The 27,714-nt window shown below is 45.7% G+C and overlaps 3 protein-coding genes across 10 annotated transcripts; 1 reads left to right on the top strand and 2 right to left on the bottom strand.

Annotated features, from left to right (window-relative positions):
* Positions 1-311: 311 nt before the first annotated feature.
* On the top strand, positions 312-8,308 carry LOC117746152 (WD repeat-containing protein 48). 3 transcript variants are annotated; one of them, XM_034555069.1, is made up of 18 exons: positions 312-390; positions 1,054-1,194; positions 1,345-1,420; positions 1,526-1,738; positions 2,181-2,269; positions 2,643-2,744; positions 2,826-3,050; positions 3,409-3,483; positions 3,785-3,887; positions 3,972-4,069; positions 4,698-4,805; positions 4,936-5,032; positions 5,149-5,244; positions 5,539-5,644; positions 5,790-5,877; positions 6,472-6,548; positions 6,632-6,824; positions 6,916-8,308. In XM_034555069.1, the coding sequence occupies exons 1-18, from the start codon at positions 343-345 to the stop codon at positions 7,009-7,011; spliced, it is 2,031 nt and encodes a 676-aa protein (XP_034410960.1). In that variant the 5' UTR covers positions 312-342; the 3' UTR covers positions 7,012-8,308. The 3 variants fall into 3 exon arrangements, with proteins under 3 accessions (XP_034410960.1, XP_034410959.1, XP_034410961.1); XM_034555068.1 differs by having other exon boundaries at positions 1,342-1,420; XM_034555070.1 differs by having other exon boundaries at positions 318-384; positions 1,342-1,420.
* gorasp1a (golgi reassembly stacking protein 1a) lies at positions 7,881-13,106 on the bottom strand. Its single transcript, XM_034555071.1, has 9 exons — positions 12,915-13,106; positions 11,746-11,826; positions 11,417-11,620; positions 11,223-11,309; positions 10,930-11,060; positions 10,690-10,822; positions 10,301-10,409; positions 10,043-10,186; positions 7,881-9,940 (listed from the first exon to the last, which is right to left on the bottom strand). Exons 1-9 carry the CDS (start codon positions 12,975-12,977, stop codon positions 9,465-9,467), a joined length of 1,428 nt encoding a protein of 475 aa, XP_034410962.1. The 5' UTR covers positions 12,978-13,106; the 3' UTR covers positions 7,881-9,464.
* Positions 13,107-13,601: 495 nt separating this feature from the next.
* LOC117746622 (cysteine/serine-rich nuclear protein 1-like) lies at positions 13,602-25,800 on the bottom strand. 6 transcript variants are annotated; one of them, XM_034555884.1, is made up of 5 exons: positions 25,654-25,800; positions 17,689-17,972; positions 16,154-16,404; positions 15,763-16,065; positions 13,602-15,161 (listed from the first exon to the last, which is right to left on the bottom strand). In XM_034555884.1, exons 2-5 carry the CDS (start codon positions 17,870-17,872, stop codon positions 14,154-14,156), a joined length of 1,746 nt encoding a protein of 581 aa, XP_034411775.1. In that variant the 5' UTR covers positions 17,873-17,972; positions 25,654-25,800; the 3' UTR covers positions 13,602-14,153. The 6 variants fall into 6 exon arrangements, with proteins under 6 accessions (XP_034411775.1, XP_034411776.1, XP_034411772.1 ...); XM_034555885.1 differs by having other exon boundaries at positions 17,689-17,918; XM_034555881.1 differs by lacking the exon at positions 25,654-25,800 and adding an exon at positions 23,481-23,669.
* Positions 25,801-27,714: the final 1,914 nt, after the last annotated feature.

The following is a 27,714-nucleotide window of genomic DNA, read 5'->3' as shown; positions in this document are numbered from 1 at the left end:
GCAGAACTAGCACTGGTGGTGAGAAAGTAAGCACTGTAAGGCCATTTTGTATGTTAGAATGCAATAGTCTTTTTTTAATTGTATCTAACCAACACAGTAGCCTTTAATCAGTCTATAACTACAGCCATTAGGAGCCCCTTTATTTGGGTGACATCTACCTCGCCTAATGTCATTTTAATGTTTATGTTAAACTCATCATAAACGTTTATCTGGCATACAAGACCTAGCCACAGAGAAACGAGGAGACAGCGCAATACACTACATTACCCACAAAGCTCAGGTGCGTGTGTTTTCTTTTTTTTCCGGATGTAGCATCACATGAATTGACTGTCAACATGCAAGATGGCCACGCATCACAGGCAAAATGCTGCTGGGCGGAGAAAAGTACAGGTGAATTTTAATAGTTGCGTTATCGCTGAGTGCGTGGCAGCGGCGACGTTATGGTCTTCATCTATAAAACGTGCTTCACGAGCACTTGATGCACCGCACGACCCGCCCGCTAACGGCGGCGCCGCCGTTCTGAGTCACGACCCGAGCCGGCTAACCGAGCTAGCTTAGCTTCGTCTTTAGCGTCTTCTGCTAACGGCCGAGTGACAACGTGCCTTTTTTTCCTCAGCCGTCATCACAGAAGTGCGCGTTAAACACGTTTTACCTTCACTATCAAGCTCGTCGATGAACTCACACCATTGATGCGAGCCGCTAGTGATGCTGTGACGGCAGCGTAGCGACCCTGTATCCGGGCTCGGTCTAATTGCTGGGAAACGTACGTGTCTCTGTGGTTCTATCGTGCACATTGCCACCAAGCACTGCTCGGTGCTACTAGTCCGTTGTTAATGTTACGTCACGGCTAACGAATCTCAACTATACGTGTCATTTATTGTCTCTATACGTTTCCTTGGCTAACGTCCTCCCGACGAGGAGCAGTGAACGTAGCCGTGGACGCGTTGACGCCTCGGCAGGTGCACAAGGTGGTGGGTGGGTGTTGTGTGGAAACACGGCACTGGTCGAGATGGGAGCCTGACCTCGGCGCGCACGCGCCTCTTTGTGTTTCAGGTGTCCTATGTCATTAGAGACGAGGTGGAGAAGTACAATCGCAATGGGGTGAACGCACTCCAGCTCGACCCTGCGTTGAACCGGCTCTTCACCGCTGGAAGAGACTCCATCATCCGGATATGGAGTGTCTACCAGCATAAAGTAGGGCTTCTTATATTCTTCATCCATATGAAGATACACACTTTGAATGTGACCGAGCAGCTGTGTTGTCACATGCATATTCTTTTTTTTCCTCTTTCTCATGTTTTATAGTAGAAGTGTCTTAATTTATTTTCCCTTTCTTTGCAGCAGGACCCATACATTGCCTCGATGGAGCATCACACTGACTGGGTTAATGACATAGTTCTCTGTTGCAACGGCAAAACATGTGAGTGTGATCACTGTTAAGGTATTCAGGGTTGAGGCATTGTTCAGCATCTGATACTGCCGGTCTGATGGATCTCACACACTTTTGCGGTCTTCTATTTTTCAGTGATATCTGCCTCCTCGGATACAACAGTCAAAGTATGGAACGCGCATAAAGGCTTCTGTATGTCGACGTTACGGACACACAAGGACTATGTGAAAGCTCTGGCATACGCTAAGGACAAGGAGCTTGTGGCATCCGCAGGTCTCGATCGGCAGATCTTTCTTTGGGACGTGAACACACTAACGGCACTCACTGCTTCCAACAACACTGTAACCAGTAAGTATTGCTTTTAGGGAAATTGAGTATTGGTGCGATACTGTCTCGAAGAGATAGATTGGCTTTCCGTGACCGCAGGGACAAGCTATCCAATTAAGTTCTAGTTGTGTATATACAATATGCATTGTAGAGTGAAAGCATTGGTCAACATTCCTGTTTACGTTTTCAACTTCCACACAGTGAGGAATTCAGCTTATTAATTAAACAGTGGTGTAGGTACTCATTATCGGCCGATATCCAAAGCCCAATTATGGGTATCATGGGTGAAGAAGTTGGGAGAGGTGCTTCGCAGTTGTTAGTTTTCTCTGTGACAAGTGGTCCAATATCCGGCCTATACAAACTAGTTTTGATTATTGTGCATTTGTATTGGTCTGTAACAACTGATGTGTATTTTTGAGAGACATTTGGTACACGTGGACTCACTTGAATCCGTCTCCAACAGCCTCGTCACTCAGTGGGAACAAGGACTCTATCTACAGTCTTGCTATGAACCAGATGGGTACGGTCATCGTATCTGGATCAACAGAAAAGGTTTGGGTTTCCATCCGTGTGACAACGCACACTAAGTACAATGAAAGTAGATTAAGAACAACACTGATTATCTCATGTGTCATGTTGACATCTCATCTGGGAATTTTGTTGGATTGAGAATGCACAACACTTGCCATTTTCCCTTCCGGTCTGTTGAGATGTTCATAAGATGTTTCCTGTCGGCGACCACACATCTCTGTGGTAATTCATTAGTTTACTAACTGGGGTTACAGAAAGGGTTGTGTTACTTTGAAATTATGGTAATGCTTTAAATGAACTGTTATCTTACTCTGTTTAGTCAGAGTAATCTGGTTCCTACTGCATGTTAATGTAACACAGAATTGCCCTTCTTCACTCCCTTCTCTTTCTTCAGGTCCTGAGAGTGTGGGATCCCCGAACATGTGCTAAACTGATGAAGCTAAAAGGTCACACAGACAATGTAAAGTCGTTGCTGCTGAACCGAGATGGCACTCAAGTGAGTCAAGACGTCTAAAATATGATGGCAGCTGTCAAACACAGGAGTTGTAAAATCTGAATCTGCTGTTCTTCGCTACAGTGCCTGTCCGGCAGTTCAGACGGGACCATCCGCCTGTGGTCTCTGGGCCAGCAGAGGTGCATCGCCACATATCGGGTGCACGACGAGGGGGTCTGGGCCCTGCAGGTCAACGAGGCCTTTACACACGTCTACTCGGGAGGCAGGGACAAAAAGATCTACTGCACTGACCTGCGTAACCCAGACATCCGTGTGCTGATCTGCGAGGAGAAGGCCCCTGTGCTCAAAGTAAGTAGCAGGCACTTGAACTTGGAACAACACCCTAGCATATTTATTTAGTTAATTTCCTGAATGCTGACCTCGTGTCTTTTTGCAGCGTAAATGCGAGAACAAACTGTCGTACTTTGTGATGAATGGTTCTCTCATTTCACTTAGTTTGGTTGTTTCTGTTGCAAGCCTATTGCAGTGCATGTCACTTTGCTCACTGTCGAAACCTTAAAAACTAAAAACCATAAGCTTTGCTTTGTTAGCAGTGACGGCGCTTATTTCAAGAACGGTTTTACCGATCTGAATAGTTGTCATTCCTGAGCTCGTAGCCACCCATTTGTCCCCATTCAACCGTTTGCTGTCTTTCTCTTTTGCCCAGATGGAACTGGACAGATCTGCTGACCCACCTCCAGCAATCTGGGTTTCCACCACCAAGTCATCCGTTAATAAATGGGTAAGCATGCGTGAATCCTCTGAGATCACCGGTCGGCTGTCAGCATAAAGACTTTGGAATACAGGGTCGACGGACGTGTACATGTGGCCACGCCTAATGCTATTCACTAGTAATCGCCCTGTGACTTGTGTACAAATTAAAGCCGGCTTCTGGGTGATAGAGAAGCAGCAATTTAATGTAATGCAATTATCTTTATTGCATTATATTAATCGCTTTTGCTACAATGAAGAGCGAGGAAGCCTTTATTTAAATCTGGGCCAAATCTCTTTTAATGATGATTATTTTCTCTATGCATGTGAAGTCTCTAAAGGGGATGCACAACTTCCGGTCATCAGGGGAGTATGACAACGACTGCACTACCCCTCTGACGCCACTGTGCACTCAGCCGGAGCAAGTCATCAAGGGTAAACATGTTTATTCATCTACAGCACTTTCTGCATCAGTCCCCCGGACATCCGATGAAGTACAATCCTGTGTTGTGTTTGCAGGAGGTGCCAGTATCATACAGTGCCACATTCTGAACGACAAGAGACACATACTCACCAAAGATACAAACAACAATGTGGCTTTCTGGGATGTCCTGAAGGTAAAGTTATTTCTAAATGTGTAAAAGCACGACTGAGTCTGCCGCGTCTTCATCCACGCAAAATGGCTCGTTTCTACTGCAGGGTTCACTTTTGGCACTAGGTGCTTTTCTCCATTGCCCTCCGTGTAGGGGCGATGATTGCCATAGCGACGGCATGTGAAACTGCCGTGACATCATCTTTAGCGAGACTCCTGCTGAATCTTCTCGTTGGCAACCAAGCAGAGGAACGTCTGTACTTTCGTAAGCTGCCATTTTCACAAATCGGGCCCAAGTTAATGTAAAAACCTTGTCTGCATATTGACGGCAGCTTGCGCAGGATGTCCTGTGATGAATCGGTGGTCTGCAGGGTTCTACAACAGTACCAGGTACTATCCAAGACTTTTGAAAAAACAAAAAGATGCGTGTCGGGTTGAGTAGAACTGTCCCGTCCCATGCAGAGGAAATTCAGCAGCAGTGGTTCAATTATCTGTTCTAATGAATCAAACCACAGCCCACTTAGAGCACAGTTGTGTGTATTTAGTGCTAAACTGACTACCATGAAATATCTCGCTCTACATTAAGATTAAAGGAGACCTCCCCAGGTGATTCCTGTGCTTTGGATTGACCTCATGTGTATTTCTTACTTCAGGCTTGCAAAGGTGAAGACTTGGGGAAAGTGGAGTTCGATGAAGAGATTAAAAAGCGCTTCAAGATGGTTTATGTGCCAAACTGGTTCTCCGTTGATCTTAAAACTGGGGTGAGTAACAAGCCTGGTAGTACAAGAGCTTTTCATCACAGCAGCTGTTACTTTTTCAAACTCCGAAGTACTTCCTCGGCCTGTTAGTGGTCTCATAGTTTTGGTTCAGCTTTTCTTTTCTTGTCAACAGATGCTCACGATCACTTTGGACGAGAGCGACTGCTTCGCTGCCTGGGTGTCTGCAAAGGACGCTGGCTTTTCAAGCTCTGATGGATCCGACCCTAAGCGTGAGATATCATATTAGCTTCATAATCATATTTTGTACACGCAATGAATTATGCAGAAACGTAATATTGCACCCCTGCTAACATGCTAACTGAATTTGTCCCCGTCATCTCCTCAGTGAACCTGGGCGGACTGCTGCTCCAGGCTCTGCTGGAGTTCTGGCCCAGAACTCGCATCAACCCCATGGACGAGGAGGAGAACGAGGGGAACCAAGGTAAGGAGGCGGTAAACTGCCAAATCAGCTGAAACTCTGGGAAAACCTGTCTGTCTGTCTGTCTGTCTGTCTGTCTGTCTGTCTGTCTGTCTGTCTGTCTGTCTGTCTGTCTGTCTGTCTGTCTGTCTGTCTGTCTGTGTGTGTGGTTCCAGTTTATTTCCTTCTGCGGCGGTGATCGTCTAAAGCCTTGTGCAAGTCTGTCTTACAGTAGGATTGTGTCCTTGTGCTTTGAGTGGTCAGAAGACTAGAAAAGCGCTGTACAAGTACAGGTCCATTTACCATTTGTGCCCGCAGTGAACGGAGAGCAGGAGAACAGGGTCCAGAAAGGAAATGGATATTTCCAAGTGCCACCACACACGCCAGTCATCTTTGGGGAAGCCGGAGGCAGAACTTTATTTAGGTAATGTTTCAGGAACATCCTTATCAACAACGGGTTAAATGTTTACTCTCGAGCGCGGCAGTGTGTTTTGTCTGCTTGTGTCATCGGGTCATAGTTGTCTCAAACAGAAATGTTGATGGTATGTATCGCGCCTGTTGTGTTGCAGGCTGCTGTGTAGAGATTCAGGTGGAGAGACTGAATCGATGCTGCTGAACGAGACCGTTCCACAGTGGGTTATTGATATAACTGTAGATGTGAGTAGAATTCTATTTCTGTCTTTTACTCTTTTTTTTTTTTTTTTAAAGTCAAACAAATTTGGAGGCTCAGGTGTTACTTTTTGTGTGGGTCCACTTAAAGCACATTAGTATGTGTATATCGAAAGCTCTTAGTCGATGTGACTCTGGTGGCTCCAGACCCACTCTCACTTCACGTTTGCCAAACCATCAGTTTGGCAGCTCGTACCCTAACAAAGGAAATCATGACTGCTGAGCCAGGCAACATGAAATGCGTTTTCTCCACTGTTAAAGACGTCAGTAACTATAGAGGAAGTTAAATGATGTCTTCTTTTTTTTTTAAAGTGAGAAGGCAATAACGTTACCAAATCACCCTCCTTTGTACTCATAACATTAACGATGGCCCTGTGTCTCATTGAGTCAGCGTGCACATCAGGACCCTGAAGCTGGAGCAGCTAAATGGAGCTCGCTCGTGTATCGAATCACACTTGGTGTCATTTACACCTACTTACGATCAGAATTTAGACGTGAACGGTTATGTCGCTGTGTTTTTCCCCAAGGGTTTTCTCCCCGTCCCAATTATTTGATGTTATCATCTTCCCTCTTCTATTCCAGAAAAACATGCCCAAGTTCAACAAAATCCCGTTCTACCTCCAGCCCCATTCTTCCTCTGGTGCAAAAACTCTGAAGAAGTGAGTCTCTCGTCGTCTCTGGGGATCGCGGCGCCTATTTGATAAAGCAATACATGCGACTTGACCTGCTGTGTGTTCCTCAGGGATCGTCTCTCGGCCAGCGACATGCTCCAGGTGAGGAAGGTGATGGAGCACGTTTACGAGAAGATCATCAACCTGGACAACGAGTCGCAGACCACCAGCTCCTCGGCCAACGATAAGCCGGGGGAGCAGGAGAAGGAGGAGGACATGGCCATGCTCGCCGAGGAGAAGATCGAACTAATGTGTCAAGACCAGGTGGGCCCCGGCGTCTTTGCGGCCACATTTTTGACATGAGCACAACCCCAATCATTGTATTAATCGTTTATTTGTCTTGTCCTCCAACCAGGTTCTGGATCCCAACATGGACCTGCGAACAGTTAAACATTTTATCTGGAAGAGCGGAGGGGACTTGACGCTTCACTATAGGCAGAAGTCCACGTGAAAATCCTCATTTTTAAAACAGGAACTCTTCGTCATTTGCCAATCACCACCCACCTCTGACATGTAGTACCCTAAACCCCATTGTGTGGTCAAGAGTTGCAGTATCAGTGAGAATCCAGTATAAATTGTGAGGACTACGACCAGAACAGGCCGGAGCAGCCAAGAGACACCTGGAAGAGAAGTGGTCCGTAGTTTCTTTTTCAGATTGAAGAAAAGACTCTTTTCTCCAGAGCTCACCACTTTTTCTTTTTTACTTTCACTGCTGTTTGTTCTTTTCTTCTGATTGGTGTTTAATTTTGAAGCAACAGAAGTTACAGTACATGTTTGTGTCTGAGAGCGCACGCACACGTGGATGTAGTAGACTGTCTGTTTGTTCTAGTACATTCCAGAAACTGTCCGTGTTCTCCAGCCGTCTCAGAGCAGCAGCACTTGGTCTGTGGGCAGCGTCACCGCCCCTCAAACGCATCCTCTGTTCTGCTGTCACCTTAACTTGAACTTAACTTAGACATCTAATTATTGCAGAGCTTGAACCTCATTGATAGAAACACTTGTCTTTGTCATTTATTTTTAGCTGTGCAGTCGTCGATGAATGTTCTTTGTGTTTGTAAATATGTACAACATTTTATGATTTAAGTGGCTTTGTTTTTCTTTTGCAGCTGTTTTCTTTTTTTTTTGTACAGTTTATTTCAAAACCAACACTTGTTTTTTTTCCTCCCCAAATCCCTAGAGCACATTCATGGTCATAAAGGTAATTTGACTTGGATGTTAAATATTGCATTTGTTGTATTCACTACAACCCAGAAGTTTTACTCTTAAGAATGTTATTGTAGTTGTCCAAGTCATTTTAGCAATCAGAAAATTATATATATATAAAGGTATATATCTTTTAATAATAAATCATGCTTACCCGCACTATGCTTCGGTCATGACCGGTGAAGTTGATGACAGTAGGGGCTGTTCCTAATGTATATTTCATTTAGATTTAATAGTTAAATGAAACATGAATTAAAAAGGGGGAATCTCCTCTGAGAGAAATTCTACATTCACCAAAGTCAAACAGGAACACCCATTTCTCTCTTGGTGTGGCACCAAGCTGAACAACAAATCTTTTCATTGTAAATTTTACGCAGTTAATTTTGCCATGAAGAGTGAGTAACGCCATAGGGGACGCATCGAGTGAGCTCAAATTGGCCAAAAACAAGATGGGTACCATAACACTGCACTATCCCTTGTTGTAATTTGTGAAATATGTATATTTTAGGCATTCAAACAAATAAATTGGAATGGTTTAACAATGATGAATTATAAATGCTTTTTTTTTTTTAAAGTTGTAATGTGTTCGTCTGAGTGAAATAAGAAAAACAAGGGGCAATTCTTTTTTTTTTAAATCAAGTGATATGATTGTTTACCATCAAAGATTCTCCCATTTCACATTCATGAAAAGACTACACTCATTCCTAATAAAACATACAATGAATTGATAAAATATCTGCAAAAAATACTTTTCCTTATTTTACACACTAGCACCTACTTTGACAGTGAAAACCTTAAAGAAGCCCCCTAGAAAGACGGAAACAATTACTCAACAGCAGCATCACTGTCACCAGACTTATTACATACTGTATGTGAAAGGATATCTAATCGGGTTAAAACATTACCTGCCAACTTACTGGCAGTACTGATATTGCATAGATCACAAAAATGACAAAGTATGAATACTATTGAACGAGACATAATTGTAGTCAAACTATGACTGAATAAATCAAATTAAAAAGACTTTAAAACATACTGACCTCATCAAATCTAGAATAAAAACATGTACCGACTGGTTTCACGCGGTACATGTGGACAAATGTTTTCCCTCCACTTAACACTTAAAAATCCAATACTTGGGCAATAAAGTACACTAAACTAGAAAGCTATTTTTATAAGCTCTATTTTGGGGAATCGTCGAGACCAGCTCATCTGAACGGCCGACAGTCTGGTAGCTTCAAAAACGTGGATAGTGTTACGGATGTCAAGGTGCAGCTGTGCTGTGCTGTACTAAACGTATGCGTTTGTCTTTGGAAGCTTTCAAGTATTCAACACATCGGTGTACCAGAAACAAAAGTCTTGGCACTAGCGTAATCTAATTTTGCACCAAGCATGGGACATTGATTTTGATATAACCATCTTGGTGATAAAATAAGCAGTAACTTTAAATTCCCACCGATGTAAAAGAAAAACCGATATTCCTACAGTGCCTCTATAGTATTTCTCCAACTCATGTGCTAATGCCTTAGCTGGTGTCCGTAGTGTAACAAACCTGGTGGAGCCACACGCTTATTGTGAAACTATCATGAAATCAGAAAGCGTTTTCCTCCGTCTGCTCTGTATGTTCTATAGTGTTTCTTTAAAAAGCCCCAGTGATTGTCAACTTCACTCTTCACAATCTCTGTACGGCCTGATGCCAGCTTACTCGAGAGGTGGCTCTTCTTCTAGCTCCTCCCCCTCGCTCTCATGGCTGCAGTGGTGAGCAGCAGCCACATCGAGAAGCTCTGCAGGCTCCTCTACCGGCCATGTCGCATCCTCGCCGGCCTGAGGAGGAGACTCGTCTACGGTGGGATCATCCGCAGCAGAGGATTGGGGGAAATCGACTGGAGGCGGGCAGGGAGGCTCTTCAGCGGGAGGCTCTGGGGGGGACCCTACAGGGAGAGACAAGTCCCGCATAGGTGGACTTGGGCTATCGCTAGATTCACACAGAGAGCCGGGTGGGTCTGTGGACTCTGTGACCAGGTGAGATAGTTCAGCTGGCGGGATGCCTGAATCAGACAAAGTGTCAGTGGAAGCGAGAGCAGAGCTGAACTCTGTGGCTGTCTGGGAGCTCAGCTCCTGTAGCTCAGTCTGGCTGTCTGCGGATGACGAAAGCAGCACACTGTCCTCCAGCTCCTCTGTACAAGCAGAAGTACAAAACAGTCAGTCTGTGTTCCTTTTTCCAAATCTATAATGAAAGCTACGGGACATTTGTGTGAATTGCCGCTGTCCTAACTCACCAACGCCAGAGATTTCGCTGTCCTTCTCCTCATGCATAGTCAGCGAAGTGTTGGTCATGTCGATGGACGACATGGACAGATCCAGTCTGTCTGCCAAATCTGCAGGTTCGGGGTTCATCACTGCCACTTCAGAGTCTAAGAAACCTAACCAAAAAAAAACGCAAAACACTTGCTGAGAACACCGTTGTGAACCCAATTAGACAACACTTATATGTCATATAACATCATCCTCTAAAACCACTGCATGTCTGAACTGACCAGGGTCCATGACCCTCTGGACGGGTGGAGGTAGAGGAGCTTCCTGGAGGGTGACCTGCTCCAGGTGTAACACATCTACACTTTGACTTGAAGGTGCCATCAAAGGTGCCTGGAAAACAGGTGACAGACATGAGCCTTCCTGCTCCTGCCAATATTTGATTTCATGTTATAATATTAGAAAATCTATGTGGTTGTTGGAGAAAATAAAACTCACTGACCTCTGACTGCTTTTGAGCAAACATGCTAAACATTTGTGGATTTCCACCTCTCAAATGTGACTTTTTACCATTTGTATAGACATTTCATAGACCAAATCACTTAATTAAAAAAATTTAAAAAATAGATAGCAAACAAAAGGCAAAATGTGGTGAATGTGAATCGAGATTTACCTCGGTAAACCCGTGGGTGGGCAGCTCCGGAGGGGGTTCCTCCTCAGGAACAGGGGGGGGTGGCTCAGCCGTCGAAACATCAGAAAGTGCTGGGATTCGGTGCAAGTAGCCATAACCAATGCCACACCCCAAACTGAGAGCGAATATTTAAGTGTGATTTGAGTGCGTTACCAAGATGAAACATTCCTACGTTAAAAATATAATTGCCAATGAGTCACCTGAATAACTGTTACCACTTACCTGCCCTCTCCGCCCCACGCCCCATTGGGTGTGACCACCACCTCTCTGCAGACATCCGTTTGTGTGTTGTACACCAGCAACTTTAAGGGCTTCCCTTCGTGGGCCTCAATCAGTGAGAAGAAGTCTTCTGACTGCAAATCACCAACTTTGCTTTAACTACGACTCTCAACCTCTCAAAGATTTCACGAGATCACATTTTTTTTAAATCTCACAAATGATCAAACATTTTTGAAAAATATATATCAAAGCCGAATGTGAGCATTGAAGCATACATGAGTGCAAATTAGTCTTACATCTTGCAACACTTGGTCCGCTCCGACGATGTAGTCGCTGTGCGGCTGAAGCTCGGCCAATGCAGCAGGGGAACTGGCTTCCACGTCCTACAGGACAGCAACAGGAGTTAGCAAACTAAAGACGGAGCAATGATGGGGTAATGGGTGTTAGGTCAGCTGGTTTGGTTCTCCCAGTTCCTGGGGAAGACGCTCACCAGAATGTGCCAGACATTCTCGTTGGCTCCATGGTAGCTGCAGAATCGGACGCTGGCCCCGAGCAGGCCCTGTCCTCCCCACATGTTACTGGGCATCACCTCCAGCTCACGGAGCGTCGTGGTTTTCGTGCTGTACACCTGCATCCGCACCGCTCTCTCCATGTTGGCTTTCAGAAGCTCCTTCAGCAGGTCATTTTCCTCATTCTGGTGAACAGTAAGGGGGAGGAGTCAAACAGCATGATTAAGAGGTATCTGTATGTTAATGTCCTCCTGGGAACTCTTTTGTTTACGACCAACCTTTCGTCAATGACAATCAAAAATAATCTTACAAGTCTTTTGTTGTCCAGAGACAGAATGAAGTCGAAGAACGGCTGCAGTCCGGCCATTTGTGCAGGGGAGTGTGGCTGCACCTGTCAAAACAGACACAAGCATTGTGATAAATCACCACATGATAGAATATTATATTATTACTATTACATTATTTGGGAAATGAATAAAAACATATTTTTAAACGTATTTAAACCAGAGTTGTTTTGTCTTTTGGAGGTTAAATAGCGAACCTTTAATAAAATATCCAATTTACAATACTGAACAAAGAAGCAGCGAGTTCCATCCATCCATCCATCCATTTTCAATACCGCTTATCCTCATTAGGGTCACGGGGGCGCTGGAGCCTATCCCAGCTGACATAGGGCGAAGGCAGGGGACACCCTGGACAGGCCGCCAGTCCATCGAGGGCACATGTAGGGACATACAACCATTCACTCTCACATTCACACCTATGGGACATTTAGAGATCAATTAACCTGCAGCATGTCTTTGGACTGTGGGAGGAAGCCGGAGAGCCCGGAGAGAACCCACGCTGCCACGGGGAGAACATGCAAACTCCACACAGAAGGACCGCTCCGACCGGGAATTGAACCCGCGGCCCTCTAGCTGTGAGGCGACAGTGCTAGCCACTACACCACCGTGCAGCCCAGAAGCAGCGAGTTGCGACCATTAAATGATTTAAATGATTAAATGCATTTTCGCTTAATCAATCAATCAGTTAACCGATTAGCTAATCTATCCAGTCATGTAATGTACAATTATTCTATTGTTTTGCATAACAGGTTTAGGAGATTCACCGGAGGGCAGTCAAAGAAACAACCTCTTCTCTCGTTTCCCATCTCCCTGAACGCATCGGCTAACTTTACATTAGATTACATCAGTCACAGCGGTTAGCTCAGATGTAGCTGTCGTTACTATGCTACGAACCACTTTGATAAGACACTGTGCAGCTCACTGGGCCGTTAGAATACCACACCACTGAATTACATTATTCTATGGTTACACACGTCTCGTGACGCCTCCGTTGCATTGAGTCGAGTTGTAATAACACGTAAACGCCTCAAGCCTCCTCGGCTAGCCGCGTTAGCGTACAGTAACATGTTAACGTGATAAGCTGCTGGACGCGCTGCTCCGAATGCACAGAAACGCTGAATAATGGTGTTCTTACGCCGTGCACGTGGTATCCATACGTCCCTCCTTCGGACACTTCTGAACTCTGTGATAGCCCCATGTTTGTCACGAACCGTCAAATGTGAGCTTATATCATCGGAAAATAACAAGGGTGGGAGAACTATTACGGTTGACAGTCCGCGGCCATCTTGTTTGCAGTCCAAAACAGTCGAACGTCGCTTGTGTAGACCCGGACATAAGCGCGGACACAAAGCGCGCACACGTCGCGCGCGCACACGGCATACTTTTTTTTCTTTTTAATTGTCATTATATATAGTAGTAGAGCTGCTTCGTGTCCGGCTGTCATTATATACATTGAAATTGTGCTAATGAGGCTATGCTATACATACTATTACCATTATATAAATTGTAAAACCCTTTATAGAGACGTAATGACGTAATGGTGATGCAGAACCCAAGTTATAGGCTGAGACACTTTGACAAGTCACATTAAGGCCTTTTGAGGCCATTTGCAGCAATTAGCAAAGCATGGGACTGAGTTGGGTTGTTGAGATTGTACTAAATCAATTTAATATGTTTGTGTTTATAATAACAGATGTCGGCTTTGCACTGGAAGGATCGTGAACCAGTCATTCTAGCCATTATTGCTCCTATAACATCTTGGTTTCTTCTCATGAGGATGAATAGACCGTTACCGCTCATTAAATACATTTCAAATCAGTAGTACTTTTTTAATGGTTTATTATATTATTCCAATACATATACAGGATAATCCACAATCAGATAGGCAGTAGAAACTAATTCACAACTCGGGTTGATTAATGACATTTTTCATTCTTGTTCGTGGATTATCCTGCGTATACCATGGCCATCTACCTGAAAAAAAATATATATACTTTTTTAAAATGGGAACTTTTTATTGCCTCTATCTTTGTGACCTTTGGAATAAATATGACTTGAAGCAACTTAACTTGCAGAGAGCAGCGATGAGGCTAAAGAAAGCATCAGGGCCAAATTTAAATATCCCTGGTGGCCATAGTATAAGAAATGAAATAGCATATTAGAGATGATTATATGGGTTCAGGAAATAAAAAAAGACATATATTAATTATTAAGTGTGGTTTCTCTGAAATAAAGGCAAACATATTTTTAGGAAATAGAAAAAGAAATTGTCCAGCAAGGGAACAAATATTTCATCATTCATACTCTGTACATTGAAATGTTCTTACAAACACATTAAATTAAATTATCTCGTCACTAGAACGCCTTGAATCAGCTATGACAGCCGGGTGCCCCCGACCGCGTAACCCTGCTCCGGGCTGGGCTCAGTCAGGCCCATCAGAGACTCCAGGAGGTAGGCGCTCGACTCGTACTGTGGCAAATTAACCGAGCTAAACAGCTGCAGGTGGCTAAAACTGTCTGGGTTTCTATGTACTTTGAAGGAGCTGTGCAGCGGCCCGGAGGCGTAGTCACTGTCGAAGAACTCGATGTCGGAGTCGGACGACAGACTCAGGTCCATGTACCTGCCTGAAAAATAGTCAGTGGGGGAGGGAGTGTTGGGGAAGCCCTCAAGAGAGTCATTGTCAAAGAAGTCTCTGGCTTGGTTTGCGTTCTCATCGAGGTAATCCGTCTGTGAGGTCCGGCTCACATTGTCTGTGAATGCGTTGGCTGTAAGTGGTCCCGTACTGCCAGCGGGCGTGCTGTAAGTGGCAGGGCCGCCGCTGTGCTGCCATAGTGGTTCTCCTGTGTGCCTCGGTTGGCTGGGCATAGAGTGGTTATTGTTTTCAGAGATGCAGATGCTGAGGGCACGCGACAACCCTCCATCCACGTCAGGGAGATCCTGACTCCCATTGAGGCATCGTCCTGCATCGCAGTCAGAGGAGGAGCAGGAGGAGTCGGTCATGTCGCTGCTGCAGCTGTTCTCCTCCACCACCAACCTCTCTGGGGGGAAATGAAAGGAAGGCGTGGCAGGCATGGTGAGAGGTAGACCGTCTTCCTCCATCGGGAACCCAAAGGGACAGCTCTTGTCCTGGGCTCCGTACGCCGGACGGTCCTGGTCCTGGTCCTGGTCCTGGTCCTGGTCCACATACTCTTCAAGGTCTTCTGGAAGTCCTGTCTGGTCCTCTTGGCTTGGTGTTTCATCTTGCAGTCGCCTCTGCAGTTCCAGTTTCATGACGGTGTGGATGTAATGAGTCTGCACACGTCTGGAGTTGAACTCGATGCGCCCCTGAGTGTTTCCACAGCCGTCCTTGGTGCAGCCACATGGGAAGTTGAAGCGGTCCACCTGTGTTTCAAAGAAAGAGGAACTCAGTGCTGTATACTCCAATACAGCAAGTACGACAGTAGGATCTGAAGTTAACACTGAGACACATGAGCGGGGAAGATGTCTTTTTGCTAAATTATTGTAATAAATCGTATTTGGTTAAAATTCCTGATAGTGCTAATAAAAATTATAGCATCCAAAAGGGATAACATTAAATATAATCCTCAATTCCAGTAAATGTATCTGTATATCACATTATTGATACAAATTGTAATGTGTTACAACACATTTTCTGGAAAATCAATTGAGGAATTGTTAAAGTATAAAATAACAAGATAGGAATGTCTGTTTTGGCTAATTGACAGTTCGCTAAATGCAATGGGTGAATGGTTGTAACTCAAAGTGAAATTGCTCCAACATGCATGTGACTGATTCACATGAGATGTTTAAAGGGCTAAAACATATAAATGTATCCACATTTCAGATGTTAAAAAACATTCAAAACCAGTCCTGTACGGTAAAATGATATGTTCCGGGGCAAACTCCTCCGGACCAGATGAGGCTCATAATCAGCCCTTGTGCGCTTCACGTATGTCAGTGTGTTGGTGTGCAAGTGTCGTACCTGGCACTTGATTCCTGCCAGGCTGCACGCGCAGGTCTCTGGCTCACAAAAGCCTCGGCAGTCACATCCGCAGGCCTCCCTGGAGACACGCAGGGCATGGAGCTGCCTCTTCTCATCCCGGTCTATGCGATTCACCCCCGCCGCCTGGAGGAGAGCCTGCCGCTGTTTGGAGGAGTACGGCTGAAGGAAACCCCCATCCTCCAGGTCGCCGTCGCCGATGTGGACGTCCGTGTCGTCATCTGGGATCTGATCCACCGTGAGCCCGTCGGCCTCTCTCTGGTCAACGGCCCCGCTGGCGGTCAACTGGAATCGGCGCAACAGATAAAAGTAAGGAGACGGCCGCGTGGGAGGCGCCAGGCGGACTAACGGTGGGTGAACGACGTGCACTCACTTTGAGTTTCAGTGCCTCGAGCCTCTCTCTCCTCCGCCTCTCTCGCCGCCCGTGCCGCCGCTCCAGCGCATGCTCCGCCAGTGTGTATCTTTGAAGGGCGCTGTGCCTCCGCGCCATGCCCAGGGTGGCGCCTCCACGACCGGGCACGCTGGTGAAGCCCTGGCAGCGCGGGAAACTGAACACGGTGACTTGGTCAAAGCGCACGCTGCTCCGGGCGCCGGCGAGCCGGGCTCTCTTCAGGATGGGCCGAACTGTTTGAAGGAGACAAAGAAACATCGGGAAAAGTGAGGCACCGTCGGGTCTGTGTTTAAACAGGGCGTCTGGTGCTTCAACAAGTAGGACCTTAACAACCTGCTGTGGGGCATCAGCATGTCTGTCCTCTTCTTTTCCCCCACGACAAATGACAACAGGTTCTAATCTATTCAGGTATTAATCTATTTCAAATTAAAACGGGACTTTTCTACATGAGAGATATTTTCATGATGTTGTTGTTTATTTCCAAAGACCCGGTCATCTACTCTCTAAATGTTGTAAAACAATGTCAGCTCTCTCCTCTGAAGCTTTTTATAAATAATTTTCAAGTCCTACTCTCAGACGCGTAGGGAGTGTTTTTAGTCTTGATTTTAACTTTCAGTCCAATTCTTAGAAAAGATTCCTGGACCCTTGATGAACACAGGCCCTGAACGTGGAGACGGGCTTCTGTAGCTCTCTGAGTGGCCACTAGGTGACACTCTACAGGTGCTTCACAGTGGCTTGGGTCACTCGTTGAACACACATGTGGAGCGGAAATACCAAGCAAAGGGTCTGTAGCAGCAGCTGTGGACAGAGGGATGAAGTAAACCAGGGGCGAACTGCTGTTGGTTTACCAGAACATAGTTACAACCTCTCTGACAAAATACATCATATATATATATATATATATATATATATATATATATATATATATATATATATACATCCAGTCCCTGTTTGGTATACGTATATATATGTATGTATATATCCAGTCCCTGTTTGGTTTAACAGTTTGGCTTCAGCAAAAATGGTCTAACCTTCACACATAACTGAGGCTGAACTCAAGCACCGTAAACAACTGAGACCAGCTGACCAAGCTGGTCTCAGCTGCTCTGTCTAAGAAGCTGTTTGCACCACGACTCCACTGTGACTCTGTGACAACATAACAAGCCAGGAACCTGCTTACTACTTATGATCTTAGACTGCCCGGTATTTAGCTTCATAATGGCCATTTGATGTGTCTGGTTTAAAAAAGACTTGCTATTCAAATTGATTGCACAACATCCTATTGCTCAGGCAAATGATCTTCTCCCCAACCAAGCGAGTTATTCACACTGTGCATTATCTAGAGCGGCCCGAAGGTCAGCGTTTTCATATCGGCGCTGCTGCAGGCAGATAAGAGACACTCCTATAAAACACTGAGTGGGGACAGATATGTAGGAGGCTTGCATTATTTGAAAGTGTGTGTGTGTGTGTGGGGGGAGGGTGGGGGGTGCAGAGTGGTCTTTGGTTTGGAGACTTACTGGGTGAACCGGTGGGTGAAGAAGGACTGTGAGGCGTGAAATCCTGGTTATCAGAGGGGCCGCTCTCCCCATCGGACTCCCACTCGGAGGAGGTGGGGGAGGAGAGGGAGGACGAAGGAGAGGAGGAGGAGTAGAAGGGATTGTCATCTACCTCGGCAAACTTTCTCTTCAGGATGCCTCTCATTGTTTGGCTGTTGTTGTTGTTGTTGTTGTTGTTGTTGAGGCACACTCTGCGTGAACACGAAGAGGAAGAGGCACACTGGTTTGTTGACGTATCACAGGAGCTGTGGGAGCGGATACACAGATCCACACTCTTAAGAGGCAAACACTAATGGTGCATTGCGTCCATCCAACCAAAAAGCGCCACTCCTTTCAGCATCCCTTACCCGGGAACATAAGACCACACGTTATGTAAATCCATGAATTAATAATGGTATAACAACTCACTAACACGGCAACAGCGATGCGTTTCCTCTCCCAAATGTACACAGTCAAATAATGTGTCTTTTGAAGATGACAGCAGGAGGATTGAGATCTCTTTCCTGTTGAGCGCTGCTGGTTGAGCCGGTTACAGGGCACATGTTTGTTTAGGCTAATTACATCTCAATAGTGATTACCTAACAAACCGATGTTACGTATAGATGCACAAATATGAACCACTGTCCTACTTTCGCTTGCAAACCAGCTGGGTACAAGAGTACAAATAAATTAAAAAAGAAGCTCTTTTTTTCTCTCCCCCTGCAGAGTAATTAACATTCCAATGATTCCTCAAGTTTTTTTGTGACGAATACATGGAAACGGACTGTCCAATGGCTGCATGTTGAGGACTGGGGTGGGGGGGTTGTAATGGTTCAAGTGGCTGCTATTTTTGGATGTGAACATGGAAAATAAAGTCCAAACACAAGTGATTTCAGGGTTACAAACCTAATTCATGGGCTGCTCAAAGCGTCAGATAAGATCTAAGCAGAGGAGTGTTAGAGTAAAGTAAAGAAAGAATTTGTCATCAGTCTTGTCCAACAGAGTCCATAAGAAAAGTTAAGTTTAGCAGTGTGTGTGTGTAGAAACTGTCACGTTAGTTTGAGAAACAATGGGAGCCCACCGCCGGGCAAACTGCTATTGTTTGGTTTTGGGCTGCATCAAGCGACTATTTCTATACAGATTCATCATCTTGGGCCATAAAATGTGTATAATTTCCCTAAAGACGTACTCAAATGTCTTGTTGCAGCCTGAGCAACAATCCAACAACCCAACCGTATTGTGTTTAATATCATGGAAGTCGAAAGAAAACCATGCAAACACACACATTTGCAAACGGATTGCACGCGCACATACAACTCTTCTTTACAACTGTAAAGAAAAACAGTCCAAACTGTTTGACCTCAAGGTGCTTTAAACGCCATCGGGGTCCGACAAGAGACAGTAATACAAGCAGCTGACCAGGATTTAGACTGACCTCCCCTTAAGTCCGGAGAGAGAAAGGGAAGGCGAAGCCACGGAAAACAGTACAGCATGTGCACTTTCCCAAAGAGCGAGTTACAACACGGGGACATCGCTTCTTGGCCAGAAAAGGCGACGTTGACCCACTGACAGGATGGACTCTGCCACTGCCCCACATGCTCTAACACTCTGAGTCCACAAGAAAAGGGGCTTCTGTAAATAAGTCAATATAAAGCAGCAAGTGAGGCACTGTGTGTGTGTGTGTGTGTGTGTGTGTGTGTGTGTGTGTATGTGTGTGCGTGCGTGTGCACACTCTCAGTGTGATCAACTTCCTTGATCCATCAGCAATTAAGAGGTGAAACAAGAGACAACTTCTTGTGCCCTTACACTGAGCTGCAAAAGGGAGTTATCCGAGTAAAGGGATTTCTCTCTGCCGCAAAACATCTGCATGGCTGTTTATTACTCCTTAAAAATTAAAAAAAAAAAAAAGTGTAATCACAGCATTGCCAATTAATGCTGCATTGCAGTATTATTATAGCTTCCTCTTGCAATTGTATTACATCTCTTACATTTGATATGTGACAGAGCGGAGAGACTGTATACTGCACATGTGGGTGTCCACTGAGACCACATCAATAATGTAAAAGGTCCGAAGCAGCAGAAGCACACAAGTGCACGTGCGCGTTAGAGTGAAACAGGTGGGGGGTACCATACTGTATAAGTAGTTAATAGGCTGCAGGGCATTTTATAGTTACAGTATGGGGGGTGGGGGGTGGTGTGGGGGGGGGGGGGGGGGGGGGGGGTCCACAATAACTTCATGATTGCTTTCAGATGCACGTTAAAGCCCCACTGGAATGTTGCGCGCGGCAGTCACAGCGAGTTTTTCATTGGAGGGGTGCAGAGAGTCGTTTCCTGTTTGGCACAATAACAGTCATTAGACAGCTGACCTCTTCACCCCACGCGGAGACACACGGCGATCATGTCAGCCACGGCAAACGATCCCATTCAAACCGGAGCCAACTTCCCCCGCTGCCTTTAAAAAGCAGGGCAGGAGCGGAGCGGAGCGCGCGCGTCGCTGCGATGGGAAAAGTTGGTTGTAATATCTGGAGGCTGTAGTACTTTTACGACTACTTAAAAGTCAAAAATGTACAGTGATTGTATAGAAATTGCCCGAATGCCACAGACTTATAGATTACGTTTTTTGTAGATGAGCGTCAGTCTGACGTGATGAACAGTAAATACGACCCGGTCCCCATGTAACCCCGCAGTAATAGCGGACCCTGAAGGGGGCACGGCGGTGCTATTATTGTCAGTTACTCACCAGGAAGTAAAATGCAGCGCGATGACAACAAACATCTCACATTGACACGAAGTTGCGGGTCTCGTTACGGGTCCAGCCAGCCGAGCATCGTGCGCCTCTCTGCGTGTGTGTGAAGCCGCACTGTAGTGCCCGTGTGAACACCAGAGGACTGGCTGGCAGCAACCAAAGAGACGACGTGTGTCAGCAAGATAGTACCCGCCTCCCACCGCGCGCGGTCGTACCGCTCTCTGGCAACTCCAGGTGGAGAAGTCAGACATAAGCCAACGCGATAGTTACACGATGGCTTCACCTCTTGACACAGTCACAACGCGTTGTTTCTGATTCACGGGCGACAAACAACGCGGACCGTAAAGATTTTTAGTGCAACGTCGTTGGGTCTCAGACCAGTTGAATTTCCTTCAGAGTAAAACAACCAAAGCGAATACATGTCATCTTTAAAGTAACTTTCGACGCTATACCTCAATTTGAACTAATTTGAACTAATTTTAGAATTGGAAAATCGCACAGTAAGCCGGCTAATAACCCTTCTGCCGAAACGAAACCGGAAGTTGTTGTGGAGCCGATACTATCTTGCTTCATACAAATGGTCTCTGTGGCTCTCCGGACTGTCTTGACGCAGACGGTGACACACATGCAGAGGCAGGAGACGCACTCGTCACTCCTGCCCACATTACCCACAGACTCTCTGTCTGTCGTGTTCACGCTGAACTGTTGCACACAGTGAAGTGGTGATAAATACATAACTAATACAGATGCAATACAGCCAACACCATACGATACTTTTGGACAGTAGTAGCAATTTACTTGGATCGTTCCTTAATTTTAGCCAATAAAACAAAATAAAAACTCCGGGATATTTTGAGGGTGGACAAAATAATAGGTACACCCGACACCTACAGCACAAAAGGTGGAGCTCATTCATATTGGCTTTTGTTCAGCCGGTTTGAATTGTTGCTTCAACTGCATTTCGGAGACTAGTACTTCTACCCTACTGTTGACATGTGTAATACATTTTCTTTCTTTTTTTTTATGATTCTTCTCTCCTTTCATCCCTTCTCTGTGTATTTGCATTGTGTGCATTATTTGTGGCAAACCCTGCAGTAATAGCTGACCCTGACCCTGAAGGGGCCCTGAATCGCTGATCTTGTCTGGTCTTTTGCATTACATTACATTACATGTCATTTAGCTGACGCTTTTATCCAAAGCGACTTACAATAAGTGCATTAAACCATGAGTCCAAACTCAGAACAACAAGAATCAAGCAAGTACAATTTCTTCAATAACGTTAAACTACAGAGTAGTGCCGTAAGTGCCATTTAAGTGCTACTAAAGTGCTAAACAACAAAGTGCTATCGGTAAGGGACATTTAAGTGCTACTAGAGTGCTACTACGGCTCTACCTTCCCTATTCAAGGTAAAGTCGAAAAAGATGTGTTTTTAGTTTGCGACGGAAGATGTAGAGACTTTCTGCTGTCCAGATGTCAATGGGGAGCTCGTTCCACCAATGAGGAGCCAGCACAGCAAACAGTCGTGATTTTGTTGAGTGTTTAGCTCGAAGTGAAGGAGCTACAAGCCGATTGGCAGAAGCCGAGCGAAGTGAACGGGCTGGGGTGTACGGTTTGACCATGTCCTGGGTGTACGGTTTGACCATGTCCTGGATGTAGACCGGACCCGATCTGTTCACAGCACGGTACGCAAGTACCAATGTTTTGAAGCAGATGCGGGCGGCCACCGGTAACCAGTGAAGGTCCTGGGACAGGGATGTCGTATGTGTACAGATTGTAAAGCCCTCTGAGGCAAATTTGTAATTTGTGATATTGGGCTATACAAAATAAACTGAATTGAATTGAATTGAAGGTCGCGGAGGAGCAGAGTAGTGTGGGTAAATTTCGGGAGGTTGAAGACCAGTCGAGCAGCTGCATTCTGGATGAGCTGTAGAGGTCGAATGGCATTAGCAGGTAGACCTGCCAGGAGGGAGTTACAGTAGTCCAGCCGTGAGATGACCAGAACCTGGACCAGGACCTGTGCCGCCTTCTGAGTGAGAAGGGGTCGTATTCTCCTGATGTTGTACAGCATGTACCTACAGGAGCGTGTTATTGCGGTAATGTTGGCAGTCAGGGAGAGTTGACTGTCGAGCGTCACTCCGAGGTTCCTGGCAGTCAGAGTCGGAGCCAGCACTGAGTTGTTGAAGTTAATAGTTAGGTCGTGGGTGGGAGAGCCTTTCTCTGGAAGGAGGAGAAGTTCAGTCTTGTCCGGGTTAATTTTCAGGTGGTGTGCGGACATCCACTGAGAGATGTCGGTCAGAAAAAGGCATTCGTGCTGCTACCTGTGTTTCGGATTGGGGAAACGAGAGGATCAATTGGGTGTCGTCAGCATAGCTGTGGTAGGAGAAGCCATGCGAGTGAATGACAGAGCCGAGAGAGTTGGTGTACAGAGAGCATTAGAGAGCATACAGCATTAGTGTAACTTGCCTTCAGACCACTAATAAAAAATGGCGATCACACCTTAAAGGTGGCACGTGCTGCCATTATTCATCTTACATTACTGTAACATGACTCACTGGCATTCCTCTGAGATGGTGGTTTAAGTCAGACACTCGTAAACTACAGAAAACTCCCTGTAGGGCGGAGAAGCAGTATGGCTCTCAGGATCATGGATTCGAGTGTAAAATCCTCCTCCCTGAATTCCTGTTATGTTCTAGTGCTTGTTAACAGATGTAAGCACGAGTCAGAAATGGAAGTTAACCTTTGTGCAAACTTTTCATGGCGTTATTTTCAAATATTCAAAATGAGAAGTCAGTGTTTTTTGGGGGGAAATACTGAGTGCGATTAATTAACATTCCAGTGTCTCTGCTTATTAAAGATAATCATAGTGTGTTGCCCGACTGGGAGGAAAATGAAGCTGCAGCAGTCAGACAGTGACACAAACAGAGACACAGACTAACAGATGGACAGACAGACAAGTCCAAAATACTCTTGAGCTTTGACCCCATGATGATACACATCAACATTCAGTTTGAAGGAAAACAAAAATACCTGTTGGTCCAAATACTCTGGCCAGAGGAAGAAGGGCTGCTCGGCTTGCCTGTCCTCAGCACAGTGGAGTGTGACCCACTTTGGCTGGGATCACTAAGTGCATGTAAGTGTGCGGAGTAGGCATACATAAGAGAGAGAGGAGGGAATTACTAATATCGTGAAAACAGCACATACACAACCAATTCGTGGAAGAGTGTATAACTTGAAAGCATTTGATGCACGGTAGGTTTTTGCAACCTGAAGGCGCATCCAGTCAGCGTATCCTCTCTGAGATCTGTGACATACACATGATGCAAGTGCTACGCCATGGCTAACCGGCTATTTATAGTGCAATCACGCAGCCCGTCCAAAAATACATTTGTGCAAAAAAAGTTGGAGTTTCCTGTTCCTTTTGACACTCTGTTGTCTGCTTCGCTGTGCCACAGTGTAGAGCAGCACCATGAGTCATGGAGGAAAATGGATAGTTCACTCACTGGCACGCCGATGGTTATTCCTAGTTTAGCACAACTCGCTTTCACAATTTACTGTATATTTGCTTTATGCTGCAATCACAGATAAACCAACCCAGATTCCGATCCTGATTTATTCTCCCCCCCAGGTTTATTTTCATTGGCTCGTCATGGCTATGGAGAACCATATTGCGCAATGGTACAGATTCATCCTTCCCTCCTCAACATTGTCTTCCCCTCATAATTCTGTATCTGACAGATCTCATATCTGCTCGCACTGAGGACAAGCAGAGTAAACCCTCGGCGTGCTCGCTGTCCAGAGTCCACGTTACATAACTCATAGCTAACCTACATTCTCGCAGCCCTTCAGGTCGCTGCCACTGGCTCTTGTGGCCCCGTTTGCTCAGCCAAGCTGTGCCAGCGATGGCCCACATACAGCAATATACTGACAGAGTTTGACAAAGCTTCATTCAGTCAGTTCCTCCTTTCTGCACGTGGATACCAACTCGGGGATTTACCCCTCTCTTACTGTAAAGACCACTTCTTTGTTGTCCTGGGCCTAGCAGGAAGCGTCAGGTGGCGTTGAACTGTGTGTTATTGCTTTCCTGTCAGGTAGGAAGGAAAGGTGACTGGAGCCCCGTGCCTCACACAGATTGTTTTGTTTTTTCTGAAAGAAAAACTTCCGTAACAACTGGCAGATAGAAAGAGACTCAGTGAAATTAGTTCAGCTCAGGCAATGAAAAAAAACTGAACATGATTCACTCCCTCATGATACTGAGAAATGGAGAATGTACTCCTACGTTCCCTCTCTCCCTCTCTCTCTCTCTCTCTCTGACTCCCTGACTCTCTGACTCTGATATTTTTCTGTCGTGGAAATGTCACGAGTACACATGACACGGCTGTGTTATACATAGCCTCTGATGTCGTGTTTAGCAGTCGTCACCATGGTCGCAAGGGCGAATATAGTCCATCCGATTCTATTTCAGATGGGCGGTAGAGCAGTGATTCATCTCGCTCGCCTTCCTCTTCACCATCAGCAGCAGCAGCAGCGGCACGACTCCTATCCTCGTCAACATAGTCAACATATTTGCAGGCATTATTGTCGTTTTTTAAAAAATGATTATTTTGTAGGTTTTTTTATTACCTTTATTAGAGACAGCTGGAAAGTGACAGGAGGGGTGGGGGTAGGGTGGGGAGCAAAGGGTCACCCAGGCTGCAGAGGACCCTATATGGGGTGCACGCTCTACCGGGTGAGCAACATGAGGTTGCACTGATCCTTTTATTCTGGTTTCAGGTTTAAATACGTCTGCAGACAACGAGCCCCTGAAAGTCTTGGTTTCAAATGTGCTGCTTTTCTGTGTCCAATCAAGTCCAATTAAGTGGAAGTAGCATTCGCCCCTAACACCAGTGTTATTGCTTGCCTTGTGCTCCTCTCAGTACCTCCTCTGTCCGTGGAGGGCAGATCTGTGGTTTCAACATAGCCAAATCCCAAACTCTTGCATCAGTTCTGTTGTATCGGTTAACGTTTACAACCCTTTCTGTGCTCCGCAATCGTTTTGATTCAAATATTGCTAAACCAAAAAAAAGAATTACATCCTTTTTTTATTTTTCACAGAGGCCCCCTCCACAGGGAAAACTAAACGAAACTGTTCCAATGTTGGATCACATTGGCCTCACGAAGAAGCTGATTGCGAAAATAAGTTTTTCGGCCCCTTTAAACTCACCTTTGTGCCAAACTTCCATCAAAGAGACTCCAGCCACACTTTCTCCAACCTGGAAAATGCCATCAATAAAGACTGTAGGTAAAATATCACAACAGTGACACCGTAAGTGACGAGTCAACTGCCATCCCTATGTCTGCGCGGTGGTGTCAGTTTAGAGGGTGACACCAGAGAACTTCCTGTAACACCCTAATGGCAGACGAGGGCCTCGTGCCAAGTGCACGTCTGCTCAGTCCTGGGGCCGGTCCAGGGGCGATATCGTATCTCCGTGGCATAGACACTCGGGCTACAGCAACTTCCTGGAGCCCAAGGGTGCTTCCTGCAACATGTAGGTTGAGAATGAGAGAGATCTGTGCTGTAATGGCGTTGTGTTGGAAGGCCTGTAATTTAATGTGAATTTATCATAGATGATTAATACTTTTTCTTAGGAACAAGTCAGCAGATACAGAGCTCTGTATGAATAGGCAATAAACATGCACACATGTAATGTGTCATCAGGGCCTAGAGGCCTAAGATGCTATAAACAAATGCATTTAACCGTGAATCGCCCGGTCCTAATGGTAAAGGGACTCGTGCATTTTAGAATAAGAAAGACCCTCCTATTGGTGGTGTTTTATGACTTTGCCCGCCCATTGACTGCAAACACGTACGCATCCCACACGCAGCAGAACAAAGAATGTAACTGATATAATCTGTACTACGATGTCATTCCTTTTTTTACATGCTTTATTACAAAGTCTTGTATTCATGTGTACTGAGAGGTCACTGGAAGGTATCCTTGATTATTCTTGAGCTATATGAGCAGGTGTTGCCAACTAAAGTGTCAATATAACTTGATATTAAACAATTCTAGTCATAAGTTATGGAGCTTCTCCCAAAGGCCATGAACGGGAGAGATGGATCCCCCTTTAGCCCGAGGCCACTGCTGCATGTTTAGGAGAAGTAAGAAAGCCCTGCTTGTCCCCTGATGGCAGAGAGGCACTTGCTCTGTGAGACAGAAGAGGTTTGGGAGCGTTTTTGGACAGATGCGTCAGGTCGGTCGAAGATATATTGAATTATCAAATCTCCTTACCTTTTGGCAAAACACGTTGTTCATTAGCTCGAGTTTTAATGCGCGAACTATTTAGCTGTTACTCTTGTGTTAAATAAATCTCAACTGCATTGCAGTTTAACTAAATCACTGTAGCCTGTTTGAGCCTTAATTTAATCAGTTCCTTGATCGAGTCGTCACCTGCCAAGAGCGAGGTCTCCATGACGTCATCACCCAGCCCCTGAGGTGAGTTGAGCTCCGCCCCCACGGCTACACACACTGATATTGACTCCACTCATTGGCTTAGGAGAGAAATATTAGGAGACCCCTTTGCCTACAGGCTGGGAGAGAGATTCATAGCTGTTCGCAGGGTTTGTCACAAATTATTAAATATGATGGTTCATAACGACCGCTATCCGAGCTCCATACCGCGCAATAAAAAAATAACGACGGTGTACACTTTATTGGGTTTTGGGTTAGTCCGAGGCCCAAACGGGGTGACACGCGCCCGCAGCGTCCAGCGGGGTGGTGCCGCTGCGCACGGGACCTCAGGGCGTCGACCCTTTTCTGTGTTCCTGGAGCGGGTCACTCATCAGGCCAGAACGGGTTAACTCATAAAGATCTTGATCTTGATTTGTCACTGGATCGTTTCACCAGTGGACTGAGATGAACTGCAATGAACGACTCAAAAGCCCCCACCAACAGCGGGGTCTGTGTTACAATAGTGTAGGGCAATGCACAGTAAGTCTTTCACTCATATGAATCAGATCATTGGTATTGACAGTGTGTCGTTTCTCATCCGACATCCCCACGTGATATTATTCATGCACTTCTGCAGCATGGTTGCAAAACACAAAGTCAAGCCGCAGCCCCGAGTGCAAAGTAGGTTACACAACTACAACGTTCAACAGCGGCGATCTTATCTCGCTGCATGTGAGCAGCACAAGCAGCTGTGTGATTGGGTTTGACCCCCCCCCCCCTTCGACAATGAGCCTCTTGTCAACGTCAGCCGGAGAGCTGTGGTGACCTTTCTT

This window comes from Cyclopterus lumpus, chromosome 17 (genome assembly GCF_009769545.1).
Source record: "Cyclopterus lumpus isolate fCycLum1 chromosome 17, fCycLum1.pri, whole genome shotgun sequence".
Classification (NCBI taxonomy): Eukaryota; Metazoa; Chordata; class Actinopteri; order Perciformes; family Cyclopteridae; genus Cyclopterus; species Cyclopterus lumpus.
Note: the sequence above shows the minus strand (reverse complement) of the source record. Positions and strands in the feature narration are given on the sequence as shown.